At 31.9% G+C, this 22,869-nt stretch overlaps 1 protein-coding gene and 1 long non-coding RNA gene across 2 annotated transcripts; one reads left to right on the top strand and one right to left on the bottom strand.

Moving 5' to 3' along the window:
- Positions 1-180: 180 nt before the first annotated feature.
- On the bottom strand, positions 181-21,727 carry LOC120198945. Its single transcript, XR_005523408.1, has 4 exons — positions 21,197-21,727; positions 12,450-12,451; positions 11,632-11,639; positions 181-191 (listed from the first exon to the last, which is right to left on the bottom strand). It is a non-coding gene; the product is annotated as an uncharacterized LOC120198945 (long non-coding RNA).
- On the top strand, positions 5,467-10,365 carry LOC120198943 (probable protein phosphatase 2C 12). The gene is made up of 10 exons (XM_039200173.1): positions 5,467-5,567; positions 5,920-6,204; positions 6,463-6,634; positions 7,478-7,631; positions 7,712-7,775; positions 8,248-8,355; positions 9,096-9,221; positions 9,360-9,595; positions 9,780-9,979; positions 10,074-10,365. Exons 2-10 carry the CDS (start codon positions 6,007-6,009, stop codon positions 10,097-10,099), a joined length of 1,284 nt encoding a protein of 427 aa, XP_039056104.1. The 5' UTR covers positions 5,467-5,567; positions 5,920-6,006; the 3' UTR covers positions 10,100-10,365.
- Positions 21,728-22,869: the final 1,142 nt, after the last annotated feature.

Raw genomic sequence — 22,869 nt, 5'->3', positions numbered from 1 at the left:
GTATTTCGACCCATCGCCACACAAACTTTTGCGGTCATCAAAGGCAGACGACAACTTAGTCCAGGTAGCTTTCCATATATACGAATCCCACGGAAACAGATTCCATGCATTTAGGTCCTCTACCAATAATATTAGCTCCTGAGGAATAGGTTGTCTGGCCTCTCTGCCTAAAAAGCCGGCATACAAAAGTACTAGAAGGCATACTCGGACAACATCGACGTCATTCATCCGAGTAAAACCATCTTTCTTATTAAACAATTTATTCAGGTCGTCGACGTGTAAGTTCGGCTTCTTTATTGACTCATCAGGAAAAACCCTGGATAACCATGATGGGCGGGTGATATGACGAGTGTACCGGCCTACATCATCGTGTCCGAATCGTAGACCAGTGATTAAGCAGAACTTCTTCCGCCCAAAACAAGTATACGCCGGTGGAAAATGAAACAATATCTCTTCCTCACCACGTTGTATACTGTCGGGTAGATCGTTAGTCATGGTCTGAAGCCACAAATGGGTCAAATTAGCATCTCCACCCGGATGTTGTACTCTCAGCCATGGCCCGAAGCAGGTTTCCTCAAACAATTTTCTTTTGCAGGTGAAAGCTTCGAAGCAATTGTAGTGGCTAGGCTAACTTTATTCCTTAATGTCAATGAAGCAGAAAAAAATTTCTACAAAAATAATAAACATACCAAGTTAGATATACCAAAAGCTACACTGTGAAGAAATACCAAAAACAATAAACATAAATAGTAGTTTATTCTTGAAACTAAAATTTGCAACACTGTTTTGTCTTTTGGTTGAAATGAAAATCGCAACGAGAGAATCGCAACGCGAAATTAAAATCGCAACGAGAGAATCTCAGCGCGAAATGAAAATCACAATGCGATTTTGGTTTCGCGTTGCGATTATATCGTTGCAATTTTCATTTCGCGTTGCGATTCTCTCGTTGCAATTTTCATTTCTCTCGTTGCGATAGTCATTTTCGTGTTGCGATTTTCATTTTCATGTTGCGATTTTAAGTTTAGAAACTATTCTTCTTCTGCATTACTTCAACCAAAAGACAAAACAAAGACTAACTTCACAGGGTTAAAGACTAAACAGTTTAGCAGTATTGGCAGCAATCAAATGAATTTAATAAGAAATCTAAGTGAAATGGTTAATTTATTATTGAAATTACCAGTAAACTTATCATCAATTTCAATATGAAAAACCTAAAATAATGCAAAAATTTCAAAATAAAAATAATTAAAAAACTAACCCTCGGAGGTTGATTTTCCATTTCTGAATGATTGTGAGAGATTTCTGACCGTGAATGGTTGTGAGGGATTTCGCCGGAGATGGGGACGGAAATCTTCGGAGATGGGGACGGATTTCGCCGTAGAGAGTGAGAGATGGAGATGGGACTGAGTTGTGATTTTAGGTTTTAGATTATGAGTTGCGATTACGGGATATACTGTGGACGGTTCAGTTTCTGATATATTAATATATTTGTGTTTGGAATTTGAAAAAAAAATACGCGTTAATATGAATGGCGCTATGTAAATCGCATTGCGATAGTCAGATTCGCATTGCGATTTACGTATTCGCATTGCGATTTTCCTAATTCGCATTGCGATTTACGTAATCGCATTGCGATTTACGTATTCGCATTGCGAATTAGGAAAATCGCAACGCGAATTTGGGAAATCGCAATGCGATAGTCAGAATCGCGTTGCGAATTTGGAAACTGATTTGCGATATCGGAGATCGCGTTGCGAATTATCGATCGCATTGCGATTTAGTTGGTCATTTTGGCAAATCCAAAAAAAGTTTGTTAAAATCGTATATTATAAGACATTTTTTGTCACTAAGGTTATTAAATAAAAATAATATTTTTTAATAAATATATTATTTCGGTTCGGGTTCGAGTTTTATCTCAAAAAGTCAGATCATGTTTGGGTCGGGTGGAGAGTATATATATTTTGGGTCGAGTCTGATTCAGGCGGAGGATGTATAATTTTTTGGTCGGGTCGGATTGACTGAAAATCAGACCCGACCTATGCCCATCCCTTGTTCAAACGGTGCGTTTGATAAAACTAATTAAATATCTATTAATTAAGTTAATTAATTTTTTTAATTGTTTATCAAATTAAACTATTTTTTAAAAATGATTAATTTAATTGAATAAAATTTGGTTAATTCAGTTTGTTGTCGAATTAATTGAAGTTTTTAGATCAATTTGAGTTTAATAGAGAAAGGTTTTTTTAGGTTAAAATCTAATTAGGTCTTGACAATTTAATGAGTTTAATATGGTTAAAAATAGTTTTATATTAATTGTTAATGAGTTTGAGCTTAAAAATATTTAATATTTAATATTTTTTATTAATTCAGTTAATTAATCAATTTCAACTCGAATTAACCGTTAACTGGATATTGAAAAAATTTATCGTTCCCCGATCAAACTAATTCGGTGACCAATCATTTTTACCAAACTAATTTGATTTGATCGATTAGTTCGATTAATTTAAAAAGTGAACACCACTGTCTCTTATTAATAATAGGTAAGCTACTGCTATAATTTTTTATTGGGTAAAATACACAAATGATCTCCCGACTATATGATATTGTTTTGTTGAGTTCCCGACTATAGGGAGTTGATTTTTTGAGTTCATTGACTATAAAAAATTACAAAATGATCACTCAATTATTCATTATGTTTAAAGCTCATCCTTTTCCGTTTAAAAATTAACAGTCATCTAAGTTGGAAGTTAACATGCTGACTGATATTAGGGGTGTAAATGAATATAGCGTTCGGTGAACTGTTCGTGAATCGTCCATATAACATTTGTTTATATTTTTTTATTAAGCTAAATAAACGAGTATGAACAAAATTTTTATGTCCGTTTAATAAAAGAACAAAGACGAACAGAGGTGTGTTCGGTTTGTTTATATTCACGAACAAGTTCATTTATAGGTTTATGAGCAAGCTCGTTTAGAATATCGTTTATAAGCTCGTTTAATTTTTTATATTTTAAATATTAGTAAAGTTACATACTAAATTAAATACATGGTAAATTTTGGAGTTTAAAATGTGAATCTTAAGAAGTATAAGTACCGATTCTGTAATTTACCATTTTTCGCTAATTGTAATACAAAAACCTTTTCCTTATCCTTTCTTTTCCCCTTCCAGCCGATCATCTCTTCCAAGCTTCCTTTCCCTTTTTTTTCATGAGATTTATCAAACCTTAAACTATAATATGTGTTAAGATTTATCAGATTTTAAACTTCCGTTAATCTCTTTACAAAAGTTTTCATTGTTGGGTTTATAAGATTTCCCTATGTTTCTCTGTTTCACTAATGCTTCTCCCTATTTGATAGTGGTAATAATCATATAAGATTTTCTTGTTATATTTATGTTTATATCCTTTTTCTTTTGGTAATACCTTCGTTACTAGAATTTTAGTTGACTTCATTGTTGCTCTCTTTGACTTCTGCAACTCCCTCTCCTTCACTTTTTTTTTTGAAAAATTAAAAAATTATTTCTAATACCTTTGTTTCACTTTTTTTTTTCTTAGAAAATTTATTTTTGATATTTTTCTATAAGATTTATTTTTAATCTTTCTAAAGTCACATGAACCCTAATATAATCTTGAAAAAGAATTTTATAACGTATATTCATGTGATTGATGATATGAACAAATTAATATTGGGAAATTGTATAAAATTACCATATATGAGAAATTCCATTATCATTATGAATTATCAATCTACTCTAATCTGATTTCATTTGGGGTAAAATCTTGCACAAAGCAGATTCCATTTTATAATGTAAACTCTTTACCCTGCTTGTGTTTCATTGTTAAATCCATAAATATTATTTTAATTGTGCATTTGTGCTTCTCATCCCAAGTTTTTTTTTGTTTCTAATGTAATTTCAACTATTTACATATTTTATCTCTTCACTAAAATATATGTGTTGTGTTAACCTGAAACCGTTCTTGTTTGAATATGTTAATTTTATCGTACAATTCAATTTTTGTACTGAGGGGTGATTCTATTTAATTTGTTTTTTCCCCTATTTGTTTGATAATATTTTTGTACATATATAAATGAACATATTCGCTAACGCTAAATAAGATTAATATGCAATGTGAGAGAGTACATATGTATATGAATATAATGCATATGTAAGATAATGCAGGGAGAAGAGAGTGTACATATTAAAAAAAATTCATTATTTTTAAACACAAAGGAAAATCTAAAATCCGATATTAGTTGGAGAGAGTGTATATATTCATCAATCGCATGTGTAAAAAAAAGCAAGGATAAGAATGAATACAAAAATTCAGTGTGGAGGCCAATTCTAGTATATGATAAGATTAAATAATAACTTCATTCCATCCACGTATCCAAACAACCTCCATTATTACAAATACCAACACAGCCCGCATTCTCATATCACACCTTGATTGAATAATAACTTTGGTTCGAGTATTTAGGGTGTTGCATCGAGTTGGATTGGCTAATATTTGTTCTTTTATTTCTTTGTGTAATTGTGTTTCATGCGGGGAGTGTACACAAAATTTTATATTAATAATAAATTTATAAAATTTTAAGAGATGGAAATATAATTTTAATAAAAATATAAAGAAAATATTTAAAATAAATAAAATTTAAAATGTTTAAGAAGTGGGATTGGATGGGATGACGGGATTGTCAATTACAGAGAGCGATTGGCTCCGAAAATTTCGCGGTCGACGATGGAGGAGGTCAAAGGGTTAGGTTGGCAATTAGAGAAAAAACAGTTTCCTAAATTAAATGGGCCATGCTCTATGGAACACACGCTAAGCGGACCATGCTCTATGGAACACACGCTAAGCTATCACACAGCTACGTGACATTAACCGGCAAAGAATGCATTTTTATTAATTTTTCTTTAAAAAATAAACCTTCTTTGCATGCAATCGCATCGCATCGCATTCCCGGTCTCGTGAGGGAACTGATAAATTGACAATTTGACTTGGTCCTTTCTTAATTTTCGCTATTATGAGCCTACATGTCGTTTTGCTTAACCGGCGCCAGCCCTCTCTTAAAATAATACTCCATATATTTATATATCTAAATTCGAATTAAAATCAAATATATTAAATAATCTTAATTATACATAAAACATTACTTTTTATAAGAAAATTTAATTCAAACAATTGAATCTAATAATATATGTTGTTAATAATTTAATAAAATTTTGAATAAATATTATTTTATATTATTTAAAACCGTTTTTGCCACATCATATATTGTAAAGGAAAAACAAATTAAAAAAAAGGCAGAAAAGCTGCCCCATTTGCCATCTACGGTTTTTGTAAAAAAAAGGGTGTTGTTATTTATTTATTTATTTGTTCTTTTTTTTTTCTCTCGCACAAAAAGAGTTTTTCGATCAACAAAAACAAGGATATTTTGCACGACTCAGTGACCCGCGTTTCTCGATTGTAGTGAATAATCCAATTCCTCGCGTTGTCTTCTCATTCTCTTCGCTTGTAGTCTCCTCCATCCTCTGCTTATCGACTGATTTCTCTCAATGCTCTTTTGTAAATTTCAATTTCTCTTTTCCTTGGATATTATACGATTTTGTCCTTTTTCATTTTATTCTCTTTGCACATCGAGATTCGTTTTATTTTTCTGTTATGATTAACAGATTTGTCGGAATACTTTTAACATGTTATTCTCTACATTGATTTAGACTTTGTTTTTCGATTTTGATGAACAATCTGATCAGTTTTTAAAAATAAATCAGACATTTTTTGTGGAAGATCTCGATGTTTTCCCTTACCGATTTCATTCCAGTATTATATGTGGCAGAAGATCGTTGATGGATTCAGTTCTTTATTTCGATTATTTTGCGTGATTTGATTATTGAAGCCGGCATGGTGCGTTTTACAGGATCTTTTAGTGTAATCCACGGAGGGTTAGGAGCATTGTCAGTGAGGTGGAGTTTTAGCTATTGACGTGGTTTGGAAATTTGGAACAATGTCCAGAAGAGGCGAGCATCAAACGGTTCCGCTGTCGGTTCTACTGAAACGAGAATTAGCAAGCCAAAAGATCGAAAACCCGGAGATTGTACACGGACAAGCCAGCCATAGCAAGAAAGGTGAAGATTTTACGTTAATTAAAACAGAATGCCAAAGAGCGATGGGAGACGGTTTCACCACATTCTCAGTTTATGGGGTACAAATTTTCGGTCTTCATACTAAATAAATCGTTGCTAAATCACAACTTTGAAGTGTTTAATTAACCATAAAAACTTGTAGTTTGAATCACTAGAATGTAAATATCTATAAACTTTTGTTAGCTAGGTATATTGGTGTATCTATCTTTATAATTTGTTTGATTTGACGCATATATATATGTCATTTTTTATTCCCTTATTTTTTTTGTAATACTTTTATTTATAGGTTGGCCTTGCTAAACTCTTTTTTTGGGCAGCTCTTTGATGGACACAATGGATCTGCTGCTGCTATCTACACTAAAGAGAATCTTCTTAATAATGTTCTAAGTGCCATGCCGGCAGATCTTAGTAGAGATGAATGGATTGCTGCCCTTCCAAGAGCTTTGGTTGCAGGCTTTGTTAAAACAGATAAAGATTTTCAACAGAGAGGTATGATTTGTTTTGTTTTTATGTAAACATATTTGAATATAGCATATATTCTATAGGATAAGTTTTGGATGAAAAAGTTTTAATTATATCACAATTATGCACTTATGTTGGGAGTGGTTGCTACTGTTTATTCATATGGATCATGCAATGTTAGGACCTAATGCTCATATCAATGTAGACGATTGTATCCCATTTCAATCAACTAAACCTTTTATTTTATTTTTCTGTGAGGTCCATGTAGGGTAATTTTATTCTATTTTGTTATAGATTGTATCCCATTTCAATCTACTAAACCTTTTATTATTTTGTTATATGTTGGAAGAGTTGCTGTTTGGTTAGGATGCTATCTTGGAGCTGTTGTGCTTTCCTTTTTTACAACTAAAAGGGATATCAGATTAACATATCTTTATCTATAGATCAGCTTGTTAATATTCTTATGATGTTATCATGTAAGATCTTTGGTGTTTGACTGTTTGTCAATAGTTAACTGATAGTCTTGAGATGTTAATTTTAAGTTGGTCTAGATATAGTCAAGTTGGCACCACAAATCTGTGTCCAGCCTGATAATTCATCACCTATACTACCAGAATACCAGACAGTTTCACCAATTATTATTTTATCCCTTTACTTTATTATGGTTATAGATAAGCAAATAATTCATGTACATAAGCATATAATTTCTTCCTTCAATTGGGTGGGTAATGCTATAAAGAGGAGAAACCATATTATTATGTAGGCTTTTATTTTGCTTTTTATTTTCTGTACTTTGAGTAATAACTTCTTCTTGAGTTTACTTCCATGTGTTTAGTATTTGATAGACATGCCATGGTTTTTTTTCCCCAGCAAAAACGTCAGGGACAACCGTAACCTTTGTGATAATAGAAGGATGGGTTATAACAGTTGCATCTGTTGGTGATTCCCGTTGTATATTTGAATCAGCTGAAGGTGGAATATACTACTTGTCAGCTGATCATAGGCTTGAATGCAATGAAGAGGAGTAAGTTTTTGGCATAGTGATTGCTGCATTTAAGTTTCCCTTAAATGTTGAGGTCTTACTTTTTCTTTTCATCTTATTAGGAGGGAACGGATCACTGCATGTGGGGGTGAGATTGGTCGGTTAAATGCCGGTGGTGGTGCAGAGGTATGTCCTCTTCCCCTACAAAGTGTGTATCGTAATGCCTTTTGAGTGCCTTAACAATTTTTTCTCTAGATTCTTAGTCTTTTCTCCCCATCAGTGAAACTTAACACCCTCGATATCAATGTTAATACATGTGCAACCATAATGCTTGTAAAACACAATCTAGAAGCTAGGTTCAGACTTGCATGACTCTTTCGACAATTTACCAGAAAACATTAAACTTATTTGATAATTGATGTGAATTGTAGACCTTACTAATTTCAGCTTTAACAATTGTTATTAGAAACAGCTTTTTTGTTATCTATCTTGCTGTGTTGCAGAATGCAGACCTAAGAAACACTATACTTGTATATTTGTAAACAATGGTAAATTGATTCTCATTAGGGAATTTCAGTATCTGCAGTATAAGAGAAAGCTATATTTGATTAATTGTGTGGATCAAAGCTGGTGACCTAATGGTGAAGTTATTTTATAGATTGGTCCCTTGAGATGTTGGCCTGGAGGATTGTGCCTTTCACGATCCATTGGTGATATGGATGTTGGGGAGTTCATTGTTCCTGTTCCATACGTAAAGCAAGTAAAGGTTTGTCTTCCATAATCTACCTGCATAATGTGTTTGATATTTATTGATTTAACTTCTGTGCTTAATAGTGTCAGATCTTGACATTTGATTTAAGGGGGGCTTTTGAAATTATATATTTATCTATTTTCATTTGAGGTATTTCTAAAACGTTTTGTAATGCACAAGATGATTGCAAACAATATAGCAGTTAAAAAAATCCAAATCTCATATAATATGTAAGTTTTCGCAAATCATAATTTTACAATTCTAGTAAAAACAATCACAAATTTATTGAACAGGTTAGGCTCCACATGGCTCACTCAATGATCTGCCACTATTGATTAAATATCATGTTCTGTACATTTTGATTCACAATATGTTCATTTTTTTCGCTTATGCAGCTTTTTTTAGAGATTGGATATGTACTTGGCTGTAATGCAGTTCCTTGAACTTCTAACCATGACCATTTCTAATCTAAGTATATGTACTTGGCTGTAATGCAGTTCCTTGAACTTCTAACCATGACCATTTCTAATCTAAGTTCCTGTTAGTTAAGTACTTAGTAGAGTCATTAATTTCATATTCTCATGTATCCTATACCCACACATTGAAGTGCTTTTGTATTTGTATTTTTCTTTCTTAATCAATTTTCTTTGCAATTGTTCTGTTTGACTGAGTTAGTGTTTTATCTAAAATTAGGAAACATTTTATCTTCATCGTTAATAATTGTTTTATTTTACCTACTAGTTTATTTTCTGCAGTTATCTACAGCTGGTGGTAGGATGATTATCTCTAGTGATGGTGTTTGGGATGTATTATCAGCTGAAGAAGCTCTTGATTGTTGTCGTGGAATGCCACCTGATGCAGCTGCTGCACAGATTGTGAAAGTACACTCCTATCCTTTGTTCTGCGTTATGCTCTTCAGATATTGCTGCTGGGAGCACTATGCCCATTTGGCTTTGGAATATGTTAGTCTAAGTTTGCCTTTCCTCATGATTTCTGATTCCTTGGTTTCCAATGAACAGGAAGCTGTACAGTCAAAGGGTCTTCGAGATGATACAACCTGCATTGTTGTTGATATCTTACCACCAGAGAAGCCAGCTGCTCCTTCACTGCCACCGAAGAAGCCAAGCAAATGTATGTTTAAGGTCATGTTCCGCAAGAAGAATTCTGAATCATCGTCTCGTGACAAAGAAGAATACATTGAGCCGGAGGTGGTGGAGGAATTATTTGAGGAGGGATCTGCTATGCTTTCAGAAAGGTTAGTGTTTATGAGAATGTATATATTTTTAGAAGTTTTAAATTTTAATATCAATGGTCAGATCAAGGATTAGATCCATTTAATATTTTGTGTCTGTCTGTTCTGTGGGGGCATGTCTTGCTATGAATGAGGAGAGGATGAAGTAGTTCATAGTTGATCTCTTGAGGACTTCTGTTGGATGCAGGTTGGATACAAAATATCCATTGTGCAACGTGTTTAAGCTGTTCATGTGTGCAATCTGTCAATTAGGGATGAAACCTGGAGAGGGCATTTCAATTCATGCAGGCATTTCTAATTCAGTATTGCGTCCATGGGACGGTCCTTTCCTTTGCTCTAGTTGCCAGGAGAAGAGAGAAGCCATGGAAGGGAAAAGGCCATCAGCAAGTAATGGAAGATCTCTCTCCCTCCATTTCTCAAAGTGTTCATTGCAAATTCATGTTGCTAAATTTTTTTCCTTCTTGTTTTTCCTTTTTTTCAGATAGACATGGTAGTGACAGTGACTAGCTAGACATTTCCAGATACAGTTGGGTTTTGTGGGCATTAACAATTGTTCTGGCGGCAGTGATCTTAAATGGGGGAAATGGTGCATTCTCAATATAATAATTTCTTTAAGTTTCTTATTTGGGGGCATCAAACACCCTTTTGAATCTCTACTCCCAAGTCAGAAGATAGAGTTGAAACGTGTGTCTAGATTTCAGTTTTCAGATTTGGTAGCGAGGAGACTTGTGTTTTACCTCAAGTTAAAGTGGAAAGAAGAAAGTAAAAAAAAAGGAGAAAACTTGGCAGTGGACAGTGGCATGCCTCAGAGGTAATTCCTTTTCTCCATGTGTATTCATTGCATTGTATAACAGTCGCTCCAAATTCACAGAGCTAACAGTAAATGGTTGTGGACTTGGATGTGACGTTTTATAATAGGGAGTTTGATGAGTACTCGGTACACATTTGTCAAAAGCTAGGAAGAAAACTTGCTGAATTAAATTTGTTCATGTATCATTGGCTATTTGTTCCTTCCTTCGACAACGGGGAAGGTATCTTTGGTCTAGAAAAAAATTGCAAATTCCATTATTCTTTCTCAACTAGAGGTTCAAGTATATATAACTTGCAGCTATGGTTCTGTTTCCAAGTATACAATACATGTAATTATTCTTGGTTGATGTGAACATCGATTGTGTGGAGGACGTGGATTCTTGTCAACATACATGTGAACTTTCTCCCCTCCTGTACTATTCAACTTCTTTCAGAAGGCACTCATTTGAATAATCCGATACACTTGATCCACTTTTTTTTTATTATTAAAATAAACTCCGATGAAGATAGAATTTGATTAAACACCGAATCAGTGTTTTCACTCATTGATGTAAAAAAATTTCTCATCATTTACAAACTACATGAAAGAACTTTAAAATCTATTGTTATTCTAATACAAGATTGGTTACCCTAAAAATATATTCGAAGAATAGTAGTAGACTCAAAATGACTAAAATAATAGAATATTTTTCTAATGAATGTGTTCGAATTTTTTAATACTTTATAAGTATTAATTTTTTAATAATTTATAATTTGTTTTTGTATAACTTTCGATAATTTTTATTTTATTTATTAAAAAATTAACAATATTTGTATTTTTAGTACTTTTTAATATTAAAATCATTTTATTATTTTTATATTTAATAATTTAATAAAAAACGAAAAAAAACATAGCTCCTTTTAATTCTAACCAAGGCATGTGACCACCAAGGCATAGGAACACAGGCGAAATGAGGTGAAGGGCCATGACCCTCCTAAATGGGTATAACTATAAAGATGTCCCTCTACAAATTATTTATTTATAATTTAATATAAGATAAAAATATATTTTAACTAATAAAATTATAAATAATAATTTAATCTTTTACAAAATTGTAAAATTAATAAAATCATATAATTCAAGTTTCACTTAGATATTTGGTACTTCTTCCCTCAAGGAATATGAAACGAATTTAAAGGAGTCCAAAGGTCTTTCCGTGTTATGCATATGCACGTGGCAGACTTTTAACATTAGCTACTGTTGATTCAATGAGACAAATATCACTTTATTCTCGAATTCAAATTGCACTTGAACCCTTTTCTAAAGTAAATTATACGGATATTTTCTTCTAATTTTGTGATTTTATCTCTCTATTTCTTTTAATTTTGTATTAATATATAAACATAATATTAAGGCTCAAGAACTCATTAACCTTCTACTTTAACTTAATTTTCAATTTGTTCTTAGAATATTTTTTCTCCATTATCTCTTGTATGATCATTTGTTTTTAGTTTCTCTCTGTACATCATTTTATTCTCTATCATCTTGTTATAATTTTGTCTTAATCGTTATTAAATACGAAAAATTTAACTCGAATTCGATTTACTCGACTCAAGATTCAATATAAATTTGAATATGATTAATCTGAAATCTAAACAAATCGAATTGAACCAATATCAACCCGAAATTTAACTAAACTGATATGAACCCGAATAGAAAGTAACCTTAAATTACTCATTATTACTTTGGTATATGAAGAATTATTTTGTTCAGATTAACTCTTGAAATTTCAAATTGTGATGCATATTACCTTAGTCTTTGATATCCGAAGAGAATACGATGTCTTACCTTGATTGTTGCATTGTCTCGAGGAACGACACGAGCTTCTCCATTTTCATAAGTGGTGAGGGCATTTCATAAGGCGTAGTCAACCTTAAATTACCTAAAGAAAATCATCCTTAAATTTGAACAGATCGATGATGAACTTGTTTGTGAGGATCATGTGCGTCTACAGTAACTAAATTACTTTTTTTTTTGAATTAATCACTGATATTCGATCTATTAAACGACTAATCTATATCGAGTACTGCAGAGGCGGGGACGACCCTCCCAACCCAGTTTGCTCCATTCGCAAATGTCAGGATTCAAACCCCTGACCTTGCTTAAGGGACCTAGTGCCTCATCCACTAGACCAACTGATTGTTGGTTAAATTACTTTTAAATTGATGAATAAATAACTTATTGCAAAACGAGATATTTATACTTACCGAAAAAAATAAATTAATAGATCAGCACTAAGTAATTTATTGTATCGTGTAGTCAATGTTTTAGAAGTAATTTTACATGGTCTGATGTAATACAAAAATTTAAACATTGTCCTTAAAATTAATACAGTGTTTTGAATTTCGTACACTTGAAAGAAGGAAGTGAAACGGAAGTAAACACTATTGGGGGAAAATTGTCAGGAATAACTGTCAGAAAAATAAAAAAAATAGAAGCTGCTCGTGAAGAGAAGATTGTGTGAGAGGAAGACAAAATGTTGTGAATGAGTGAGTAATACTAAAAATAAGAAAGTGAAACCCTTAATGAGAGTAAACACTATTGGGAAAAAAATCTTCAGAAACAACTTTACTAGAAAAATGAAAAATAGGTATGAGAGGAAGACGAGATGTTGTGAATGAGTGAATAATACTTGGGGAGAAATCTACATTTTTAAGTTGAAAATCGAGAACAAGTCAATCAAATATTAGATATAAAATCTATAAATAAAAACCTCAAATATCTAGCGTTTGAATCTAGAAAGATAAACATACATACTAGAGACATATATGAACCCAAATACAAATTTAGACAAATAACAGTGACACATATGTGTAGTGCTGTAAATGAGACGAGACAGATCGTGAGCTACTCGAGATCAACTTGGTCAAGACTCGATAAATACTCGGAACGAACGGACTCGACTCGAGCTCAACTCGAGTTCTTAACGAGCCGAAACGAGCTACTCGATATTCGACTCGAAAAGCTCGTGAACAACTCGAAAAGCTCGTGAACAACTCGAAAATATAATATATTAAGATTTTATTTTTTTAAAATAAATTATTAATAATATTAATATTTATGTACTGATTTTTTTAAAAAAATACTGTAAGATTTCATGTATTTAAGGTTCATGTTAGAGTTCGAGTTTGAGGCTTCAATCGAGTTAAGTTTAAGATTTTTTTTCATTTCGAGCTGCGCACGAACTTCAGTTCAGGATTTGAGTTCGAGTCGAGCTTGAAAATTTTACACCCTACATATGTGCATGGGTTTCATCACATATTACTTGATATAAGTGAAGAAAAAGGCTAACATATAAACCTTTCACCAAATTTATATCTCACATTACTACAGCCAAATAGGTTTGTAACTGCGGTTTTGTACATATAGCGGGTTTAAAACAAACGCCACGATAAACTGATATACAATGCCGTTTTTAAGAAAACACCTCTACAAATGCGTATTTGAATGCCGTTTGAGTAAAAAATGCTGCTATGGACTGATATACAGTGACGTTTTTGGTCAAATATCACTATAGACAATTACTTTAGTGACGTATTTAACAAACCCGCTATAGACTGATATACAGCGTTTTTAAAAGAATACCGCAACAGACGAATAAAGTTACAAGGAACGGAACTATAGATTGAGATATAGTGACGTTTGTGTATAAACGCCATAATTGTCTAACAAGAAATATAAAGCAACTTTATCCATTCCCTTTCCCTCAATAATAATCCCGCTATAGATACTATTTGGAGTCACTCGCTTTCTCTTCCTCTATCTTTAGGGGGCTCTTCTCTTTTCCAGTTTTTTTCCCCTTTTTCTTTCTCTCAATTTCTGGAGGCCTCCTGTACTTTGAACCCTAGCTCGAGAAAAGTAAAAGGAAAACCAAACGCCTCGATTAATTATCCCCAAGTCAATCACCAAGAAAAAGAAAGAAAATGCAGCACCAGAGGATGAAGCAAAAACAACAAACCTTGATGCAACAAGCTCTTCTTCAACAACAGTCTCTTTACCATCCTGGCATCTTATCTCATCCACTGGTTTTTCCACTATTTTTTTTAATTTTATGCCTTCAATTTTTTTTCTAGTTTCTATTTTCATCGGTTATTGACGTATATGTTTTTCATTCGTTTTTAATGATTTTTTTGGATATTTTTTAAAATCATATTTCGATCTTCGAGCTCTTGTTTGCTCTCGTTTTTGTGATTGATTCGTAGAGCTTGATTAGTTAGGTAATATCATGAGGTGGTGGCTTTTTATGTGTCTTGCTCTTTGGTGGATTTTGTTTCTATTTTGTGATTTGAAGGCTTTGAATGTATTTTTTCCTGCTTTATTGGCCAGCAATGTCTGTGTCTTTAACGTGCTTTTGGTGCAAACCGAAGCTCATTGATTTGGTTAAACTTGGATCTTATCTGATATATAATAGAGGAGATACCAATTTGGGCTTTGTTTTTGAGTTATGGTGAGTAAAATATATTTGACTCAATTAGCAGACTGTCTTTGATACTAAATGCACATGTAATACTTGGCCTTGTAAAAAAGTTACTTTTGGGTCTTTTATGATTTCCAATAAGCATCATAGTGTTATTGTTAGTTAATCATGATTTATTTTCTCCTTTTTTTGCAGGACAAAAAGGCTTAGAATACAGAAAGTTTCAGACAACTGTTAGTGTTGGAGAAAACTTGGAGCATGCACGGTCTTCATGATTGACTTAAAAAAAAAGTCAGGTAATAATACTTTACTGTTAGTGAGAATACCCTCTTAATATATATTTGCCTTATTGTTAGATTAAGTTGAAAGTTTAACATTAGTCTCACAGCTAAAGGATTAACGCTTGAGTTTCTTATTTAAGCCTTTGGCACATGAGGGAGCTGTTCTGCTGTTTATCCTTTGGGTCGGCTGTTCGTTATCTTTTTTGTGAGGGGTTTCGGATATCGGTTGTTTGGCTCGTGGTGGTCCAAGCATTTCTAGCTATTCTTGCCTTGGCCTTCGGTCTATGTGGATTGCTGTTATCCGGTAGCTTGCTTTTGTGTTCTTCCATCTCTCCCTTTGCTTTGTTTATTTCCGCTTCTGCTTTTAGTGTATTTAGACTTGGATTGTTAGCTGATGCTGATCGTTAGTTGGTCATCTGTTAGTCTGGATTCTAGCGTTTTTTTGGTGTGCGTTATTGCTCCTTGTCGCTTGTGTTTTGGAGCTTGGTGGTAACTTATTTGTGATGGTTTAATATTGTTTTTGGTGTTGTAAGCTGGAACAGGTTGCTTTAGTGGTCTCAGGTGGGTAGAATTTGTGTGCAAATCCTTCCCTGTTTGTTGGTTTTGCTCTCTAGGCTTTGGATTTTGTGTGTTGTCTAATCGCTTGTTGTAAGTTTGGCAACGATAAGATACACTCTTTTTCCTTCTTCTAGGCTTAGGAAGGTTTTTTAAGAGGCACGTATCGTTTCGTTGTTGAATGTTTATTTAGCTATTATTACAAAATCAGATAAATCACCTTTCAAAAAAAAAGTTTTTAAAGTTTTTAATCTACTTTTATCATTATAATTAAAGTTTTTAATTTTTTTTCAATCTAACATTTTACTTTTATAATTGAGCCCTTCATTTTTGTAATCTCACATTTTACCTTTATAACCGAGCTCTTATTTCTTTCAATTTCATTGTTTACCTTTATAATGGAGGCCCCTAATTTTTGTAATCTCACAATTTACCTTTATAATTGAGCCTCTATTTTTTTTCAATCACAATTTTTACCTTTATAATTGAGACCCTTAATTTTGTAATCTCACATTTTACCTTTATAATTAAACCCCTCTTTTTTCAATCCCACTTTTTACCTTTACAATTGATGTTTTAATTTTTTTAATCTCACTTTTTATCTTTATAATTGAGACCCTTTTTTTCAATCTCACTTTCTATCTTTATAATTGAGGCCCCTGGTTTCTTTAATCTCACTTTTAATCATTTTTCTACGATTTATTAATATAATATTAAATTAATTGACCAAAGTAATAAATTATATTTTCATTTTATAAAGACTTATTTTTAAATTTCACTCAGGAACCCGATAATGTCTGAAACGGCCCTGAAAATGTAATGCAACAAAGAGTTAAGCCGGTAAAAATATTATTATTTTTTAAAAACAAACAACTCATTTTATTAAAAATAAAAAATATCCAAAATTATAATAAGAATTTATAATCATATTCATGAACTAAATACATAATTAGAATATTTTTCTATAATTATTAACACAAGAAAACTAGCCACTTGATATCATACAAGGATTATATAATAATATTAAATAAGCATTATCTTGATCATTCGTAGAGATGTCAAATCCAACCATGAAAAAAATAAATAAAAAAATGAATAAACGATCGATAAAAAATAAAAAAAATGCCAAAAGACAGAAAAAAGAAAAAATATTGAAAAACAACAACCAATACTAAAACTGGTACTCATTGGTCAATCGAAGATGAAAACAAGTAGCAAGCGACGCTAGGTTTGAGAGAATACTTACTTTTTCAGTTTAATGTTAAATTAGTGTAATGAGATTAAATTTATAATTATATAATCGGTAACTTTTGTATTTTATTTGGTTCAACTATGGGGAGCATTCAATCATGCATTTTATTCCTACTTATCAGGAATTTTGTTTTATGGTAGGCTCATAAATAGTTATTTCTGGACTTCGATAGTTTCACTATATTTTGGTTTATAACAATGGTTGCACTTTCTTAGTCGGTCTTTCCTACTACTTTTTATATGCTTATCCACATTTTGTACGTATTCTTTTGATTTATTGAGCATATAATATTCACAGAAATTGTCTAGGGTTGATCATAATCTCTCTATTATACTAAAATCTAATATTTTATTTATATTTTTAATTTTATATAATTTGATTTTTTACTTTTGGTAATAATATTAAAATTTTAAATTGATAAACACCGTCATTAGTTACTTTTAATTAAAAGCAGAAGAAGCCGAAAGCCTACGAATTTCTTTTAGAAATTGGAAAAAGGATGTAGATTAAGCATAGTTGAAGACACATTTTATCTCTTAGTATTAACTTTTCTTTTTTAAATAGTTTCATAATTACGTATTATATATTAAAAATTAATCATTAGCTATATATATATATATATATTATAGATGCAGTTATTCAAACGTAAATTGTTAAAAATAATAATATTATCTAAAATAACTTGATGAGTTCATCTATTAGTATTAAATTCGATGAAAAAATAAGTTATTAATGAAATGAAAGGCCTTGAAAGAAACATAGCATAAACTCTAAAAGTTGATTGGGTTCTTTCGGGATATTAATATTCTATATCCATATCAAATACCTATAATTTTTTACTGTTTCTCTTAAGTTATTTTAAACATTTTATCTATTATATCTAAATTTAATGGACTTCCCCACTGTTTCATTTTTAAAAGAAATTGGTTAACACCCAAAATTTCAAGAAATAGAAAGAATTTGAAAAATTTTCGAGTCAAATCGAGTTTAAAAAATTGAGTCGAATTATTTGAATTTATGTTTAAATTTAATTATAAATTCTTATAATGATATGATACTATTTAATTCTAATTTAAATAATTTGTTATAATCATATACTGTATACATGAATGTTTTTTTTATATGCAAAGTTGAAAGACTCAACTCAAATTCTAAAATCAATCAAAACTAGTTTTAAAATTTATGAACTATCCAAATTTTATTTTATAATTCGACTTTAATTATTTTTTTAAAATTAAATCAAGTTTTTGAAATTACAAATTGAGTGATTTTTTTAACTTTGAAATTACAATACAGAAGGGTATTTATTATTTAGCGTGAAAAAGAAAAATATGGGGCAATTTTGTTACATATAATTCATTGACGTAAGATGTTAACGTGTGAGTGACTAGCATAGCTCACAAGTGAATATGATTCTATCACTTTTTAACATTGCGAAAAAAGGGATTCGGTGTTCTTCCAATGAGAACCACATGGCCTGCTCCAAAAATATATAAGATTGATAATGTCTCGATTCTCCTGGTTAAATACAAAAACTGTTTTATAATATTTTTGGTCAAACCGATTTTGAATTCGATGTATTATGTATGTAGAAAATTTTTATTAGAAGATTTATTCATTAAAATCAAATGTTTAAAACGGGTTGATCCAAATTAGTCAGAACAAAATTCTTGAAAACTATAATAATAATAAAATATTTAATCAAACTCTTTTTAATTTCAAATTAAATGAACAGATTGTAATTTGTTTTTTCTAAAGACAACGAATGTTTTTGTCTTTAAAAAACATTAAAACTCACTTTTTTTATTGAAAGGTATGAAAGTTTTATTTCAGTGGGTAATGATAAGTTATGGCCTCATTATCCTAATCCTAGGTGAAAGAAAAAGAGTACAAGGAGCTTATGTCCATTGCAAACCATCTTAATACGTATACGATTGAGCAAGCTGAAAACCTTCCGTTTATTTACGAGATCAAAAGCACACCCACCTATAAAAAGGAACCATCAAATACATCCATAGACACAAACTAACGAATTTTGAATCCAACCCGCATTTAACACAAACCAATAGAAGGTCTGAACTTGAGCATATCCCCACTGCGATTGATGCCAGATTTAGCGAGACTGTCTGTCTTGCAATTCTGAATTCTATCAATATGAGCAAATTTTCAGCTGAACTTACTGCCTATCCGAATGCATTCAGATACCAGGTCTTTAAACTCAGTCGAAAAATTATGAGCACTCTTTAACCAGCAGACCACATTCTGTAAATCCGATTCCACAAGATGGGGCTACTTATTCCACAAAAGATATCAAAGATCTTAATAGCTAACAATTGAACTGAGGCAGGATCTGAGCAACCAATAGACTTGGAGAATTCAACAACTGCAATACTTGAATGATCCCTTAACATACCATCGATTCAAGCTTGACCGAGGGAGCCAAGGACAGGTCCATCCGTGTTAAATTTCACTTTTCCAGAAGTAGGAGGACGCCATATCGCTGACTTTTCCTCATCTCTAATCGACAACGACGCTGACTAAATATACAGATTTAAAATAAAGTCATTTAAAATAAAACCCTAATCTCATTACTAAACATAAGATCACTTAAAAGGTTTTAATTAAAAAAAATATTAATACTGACCCAAATTCAAGTAGATTTATTTTGTGTGAACTTGACTAAATTTAACATTAGATACATATATTATCTTATATCCGGATTTTATATGTTCTCCTCATTTTAAAAAAAAAATAAGTATGAAAGTCATTGTAAAAGTTTATTTATTTTTAAACTATATAAATGGTCATTGAAATATAAGTAAGTTTTTTGTTTTAGCACTGAAGTTTTAAAAATAACAAAACTGTCAGTAGCATTATGTTTTATAATAAATTTGTCACTCAGTCGTTAACGGTCATCACCCCACTCATGAAAGGTTAATGTGACACGTTTGTTTGACTTACTTGGCACTATTTGGACATGTCGGACCTCGGTTAATCAAACCTTTGACTTCTATTTAAAGAAAAACATAAATCCATAATTTGAAAACCCTAATTTGAAAGGAGAAAAAATTAGATAAGAAGAATAACTAGAGAGGTGTTAGAGTTGAAAACCCTAATTCTTGTTTGGTTTAGTACTCTTTAAATAAATTGATCCTTAGCTAGCATTGAATATCTCATTGGTATAAGTTAGCCACCCTGTGGTAAATGGTTAATTTATATCATTTGTGCCTATTTGGCTAGCTTATTGCATTAGTCATTGTTTATATGGTATATGCTTTGCATGAATCCTGGTTAACCTGTGTCTTGTCTTGTAATATTGAACTTTTTCCTTGTCATACAATGTTAAAACATCCTTGAGAATGTTGGAACTTGAATTTAGAATTTACTTTTATGCATGTTGTTTGATGATTTTATGTTTATTTTAGTTTATGTATCCTGCTTCTTGATGTGCTATCTTGAAATGATTATGCTTTTTCTGTTGTTTCACTCTCTAATGGCTCTAATCATGATTCAAGAATTACCGTTTCTTATTCTGCTCTTGATAGGCATGGATGTTTGAATCAATGTGAATGAGAATGATTATTGTGCTTCGAAAAGAGATTTGTGTCCTGTTTCTCATTTATTTTTCTCGATTTCTTGTTGGTTTTGAAACTTTGGTCCCTTCATATTTTGTTATAATTCCTTAGAAATGTTTTCGCACTTGGAGATATACACAGTAAACTTCTTAACTGCAAAATAAAGATGGTAAAATTATATTATTGAATTTGGCTATAAAACTATTAACACAACCAGCTGCTTGAATAAACTTCCATTAGCTAGGTCTCTTTGCAGTTACCTGAATGTCTCGCTGATTTCTTTGTTGTTTTTCATATGTGAACGTGTAAATTTTATAGACTTAAATGGATGTTGAACTGCCATATTGAGATCTGCAGGTGGAGTTCGTTGCCTGTCTATTTTGAATGCATTTTTTTTCTATTATCTTCTGTGTTCTCGCTTTGTTTTTGGGTTCAACCCTCCTCACTATCTGCTTTTTGCCCTTCTTCTGGTTCTATGAGATTGATGAGTGGGGGCTTACTATTCTATATGTGGAACTGTCATCTTCCTGAAAAGGAGAGCAACTGAAATACTCGATAAAAGAGAATTGGTAGTCGAACTCTTGGCTTAGAAATGTCACAGGCTAACCCCTTAGAAGTTACCTCAGATGTGGAAAGTTGTATTAATGAAGGCTTCACACCATGGATGAGGTAACGATTATATATACATGAAACTACTACATTGACTTAATTATATATACAGCAAAACACGTGCATAAGAGCCTACTCTTCTATTTTCATCTCTGCATATTGCAGCTACACATATAAAACAAGATCTTAAAGCAAGCAAAAGTGAAAGATCTTAAGAAAACAAAAAGAGGGTAGAATTCCTTGTAGATGATGAGAAAACCTAGGGGATTCTTCCATGTTACTTAACGACACGAGTATAACCACATCTCAAGGCGTATTTAATGAGACCATCCAACTCGTCCTCGCTTACATATCCATCTTCGTTGCCATCGGCATGACGAAGCACTCGGCCGGCTCGCCAACCAGGAAGATGAGAGCGTAAGCTAGCGAAAAATTTCTTCAGCTCTTGTTTGCTGAGACGACCATCTCTGTTAGTGTCACATTGCTTGAATATGGCTTTCAGTTGAGCCTCGGTTACAGGGACGGGGCCTCCCGTTTTCCTTTGGCAAGTACTGGGGATATCCTGGAGCGAGTCTCTAAAACAAAACATATTTTTTTTGGGGGGGGGGGGGGAGTTGTGTAGGAGAATGGCTTCTTTGCTTTGCTGTAGTTCTATTTAACTGAGATTATATATAACTTAATTTCTGTATTAAATCAAAGGCGAAACTTATCTAAAACAGACGGAACGTGGAATTTAGAAAAGATTTGTGTTGGTACCGTTTGATTTCACTGCTTTCATTTCTGCTGTTGGATTTATTTGATATATATACACAAATCGAATCTTGAAGAAAAGGCAACAGATGAACACTTGTTGTGCAATCTTTTGAATGGATTCTTGATCGATCACTTTTGGCCTTTCAGACTCTTGACTCGTCATCTTTACTAATCTTGAAGGAACCTTGTTTTAATTTTGCAACATGAACGGTAGATTCAAAGGAGAAGAGTAAGCAGAAAGCCTACAGAAACTTTTGACAAGAAAGTGTTCGTTGAAAAAGGATGTAAATTGAGGTTTACACGTATAACCCGGGTTTTAAATAGCATTATGCGACTGTAATAGTGTCCACGAAATAATAGTAACGTTATCTTCCAATATACTCGTCATACCTGTAATAGCTCCCACTTTACTGCAATCACAGTAAATATGACATGACCAAAATACGACTGTGTCTGCGATTTAAATTCCTGCATATAACTCTTAATGTAACTTTTTTTTCAAAGTAATTTTTAATGAAATGAAAGATACACATCGTAAAATACTGAACGTCAATACTTTTCTTTTTGGGAAAACGATACTTTTTGTTTGTAATGATGAGTTTAACCAAGGTTTGAAATTGAACTTATTACTGACCTACACTAAATACTGTTTTTAAAGATATTTTATAAAAAAAATTAAACTATAACATCTTAAATTGAATTTTAAATCTCTAACAAAATTGTGAATGTCATATTCAATCATCAAAGTAACTTAATTTTAAATCATATAAATCATATTTTTCATATTTGAAAATTTTATACAAAATCTAAATTATTTTATCTTCTTTAAAATGAAATATACAAAAAGATAATTGCAAACTTAACCCAGATAAAATTTCAAACCTTTACATGTCGCTTAAATAATTATTTATTATAATAAAATAATTTCATTAAGATTCCTTCGATTGTGATATTAGTGAAAATTTTAATTACAAAAGATCGATGA

The sequence above is a fragment of the Hibiscus syriacus genome, unplaced genomic scaffold (assembly GCF_006381635.1).
Source record: "Hibiscus syriacus cultivar Baekdansim isolate YM2019G1 unplaced genomic scaffold, ASM638163v2 tig00005154_pilon, whole genome shotgun sequence".
In the NCBI taxonomy this organism is placed as follows: domain Eukaryota; kingdom Viridiplantae; phylum Streptophyta; class Magnoliopsida; order Malvales; family Malvaceae; genus Hibiscus; species Hibiscus syriacus.
Note: the sequence above shows the minus strand (reverse complement) of the source record. Positions and strands in the feature narration are given on the sequence as shown.

Coding starts and splice junctions, on each gene's coding strand:
- LOC120198943 (XM_039200173.1), top strand. CDS start 6,007: ATGTCCAGAAGAGGCGAGCATCAAACGGTTCCGCTGTCGGTTCTACTG. Junction 7,632..7,711: donor CTTGAATGCAATGAAGAGGA/GTAAGTTTTTGG, acceptor TCATCTTATTAG/GAGGGAACGGATCACTGCAT. Junction 9,980..10,073: donor AGGGAAAAGGCCATCAGCAA/GTAATGGAAGAT, acceptor CCTTTTTTTCAG/ATAGACATGGTAGTGACAGT.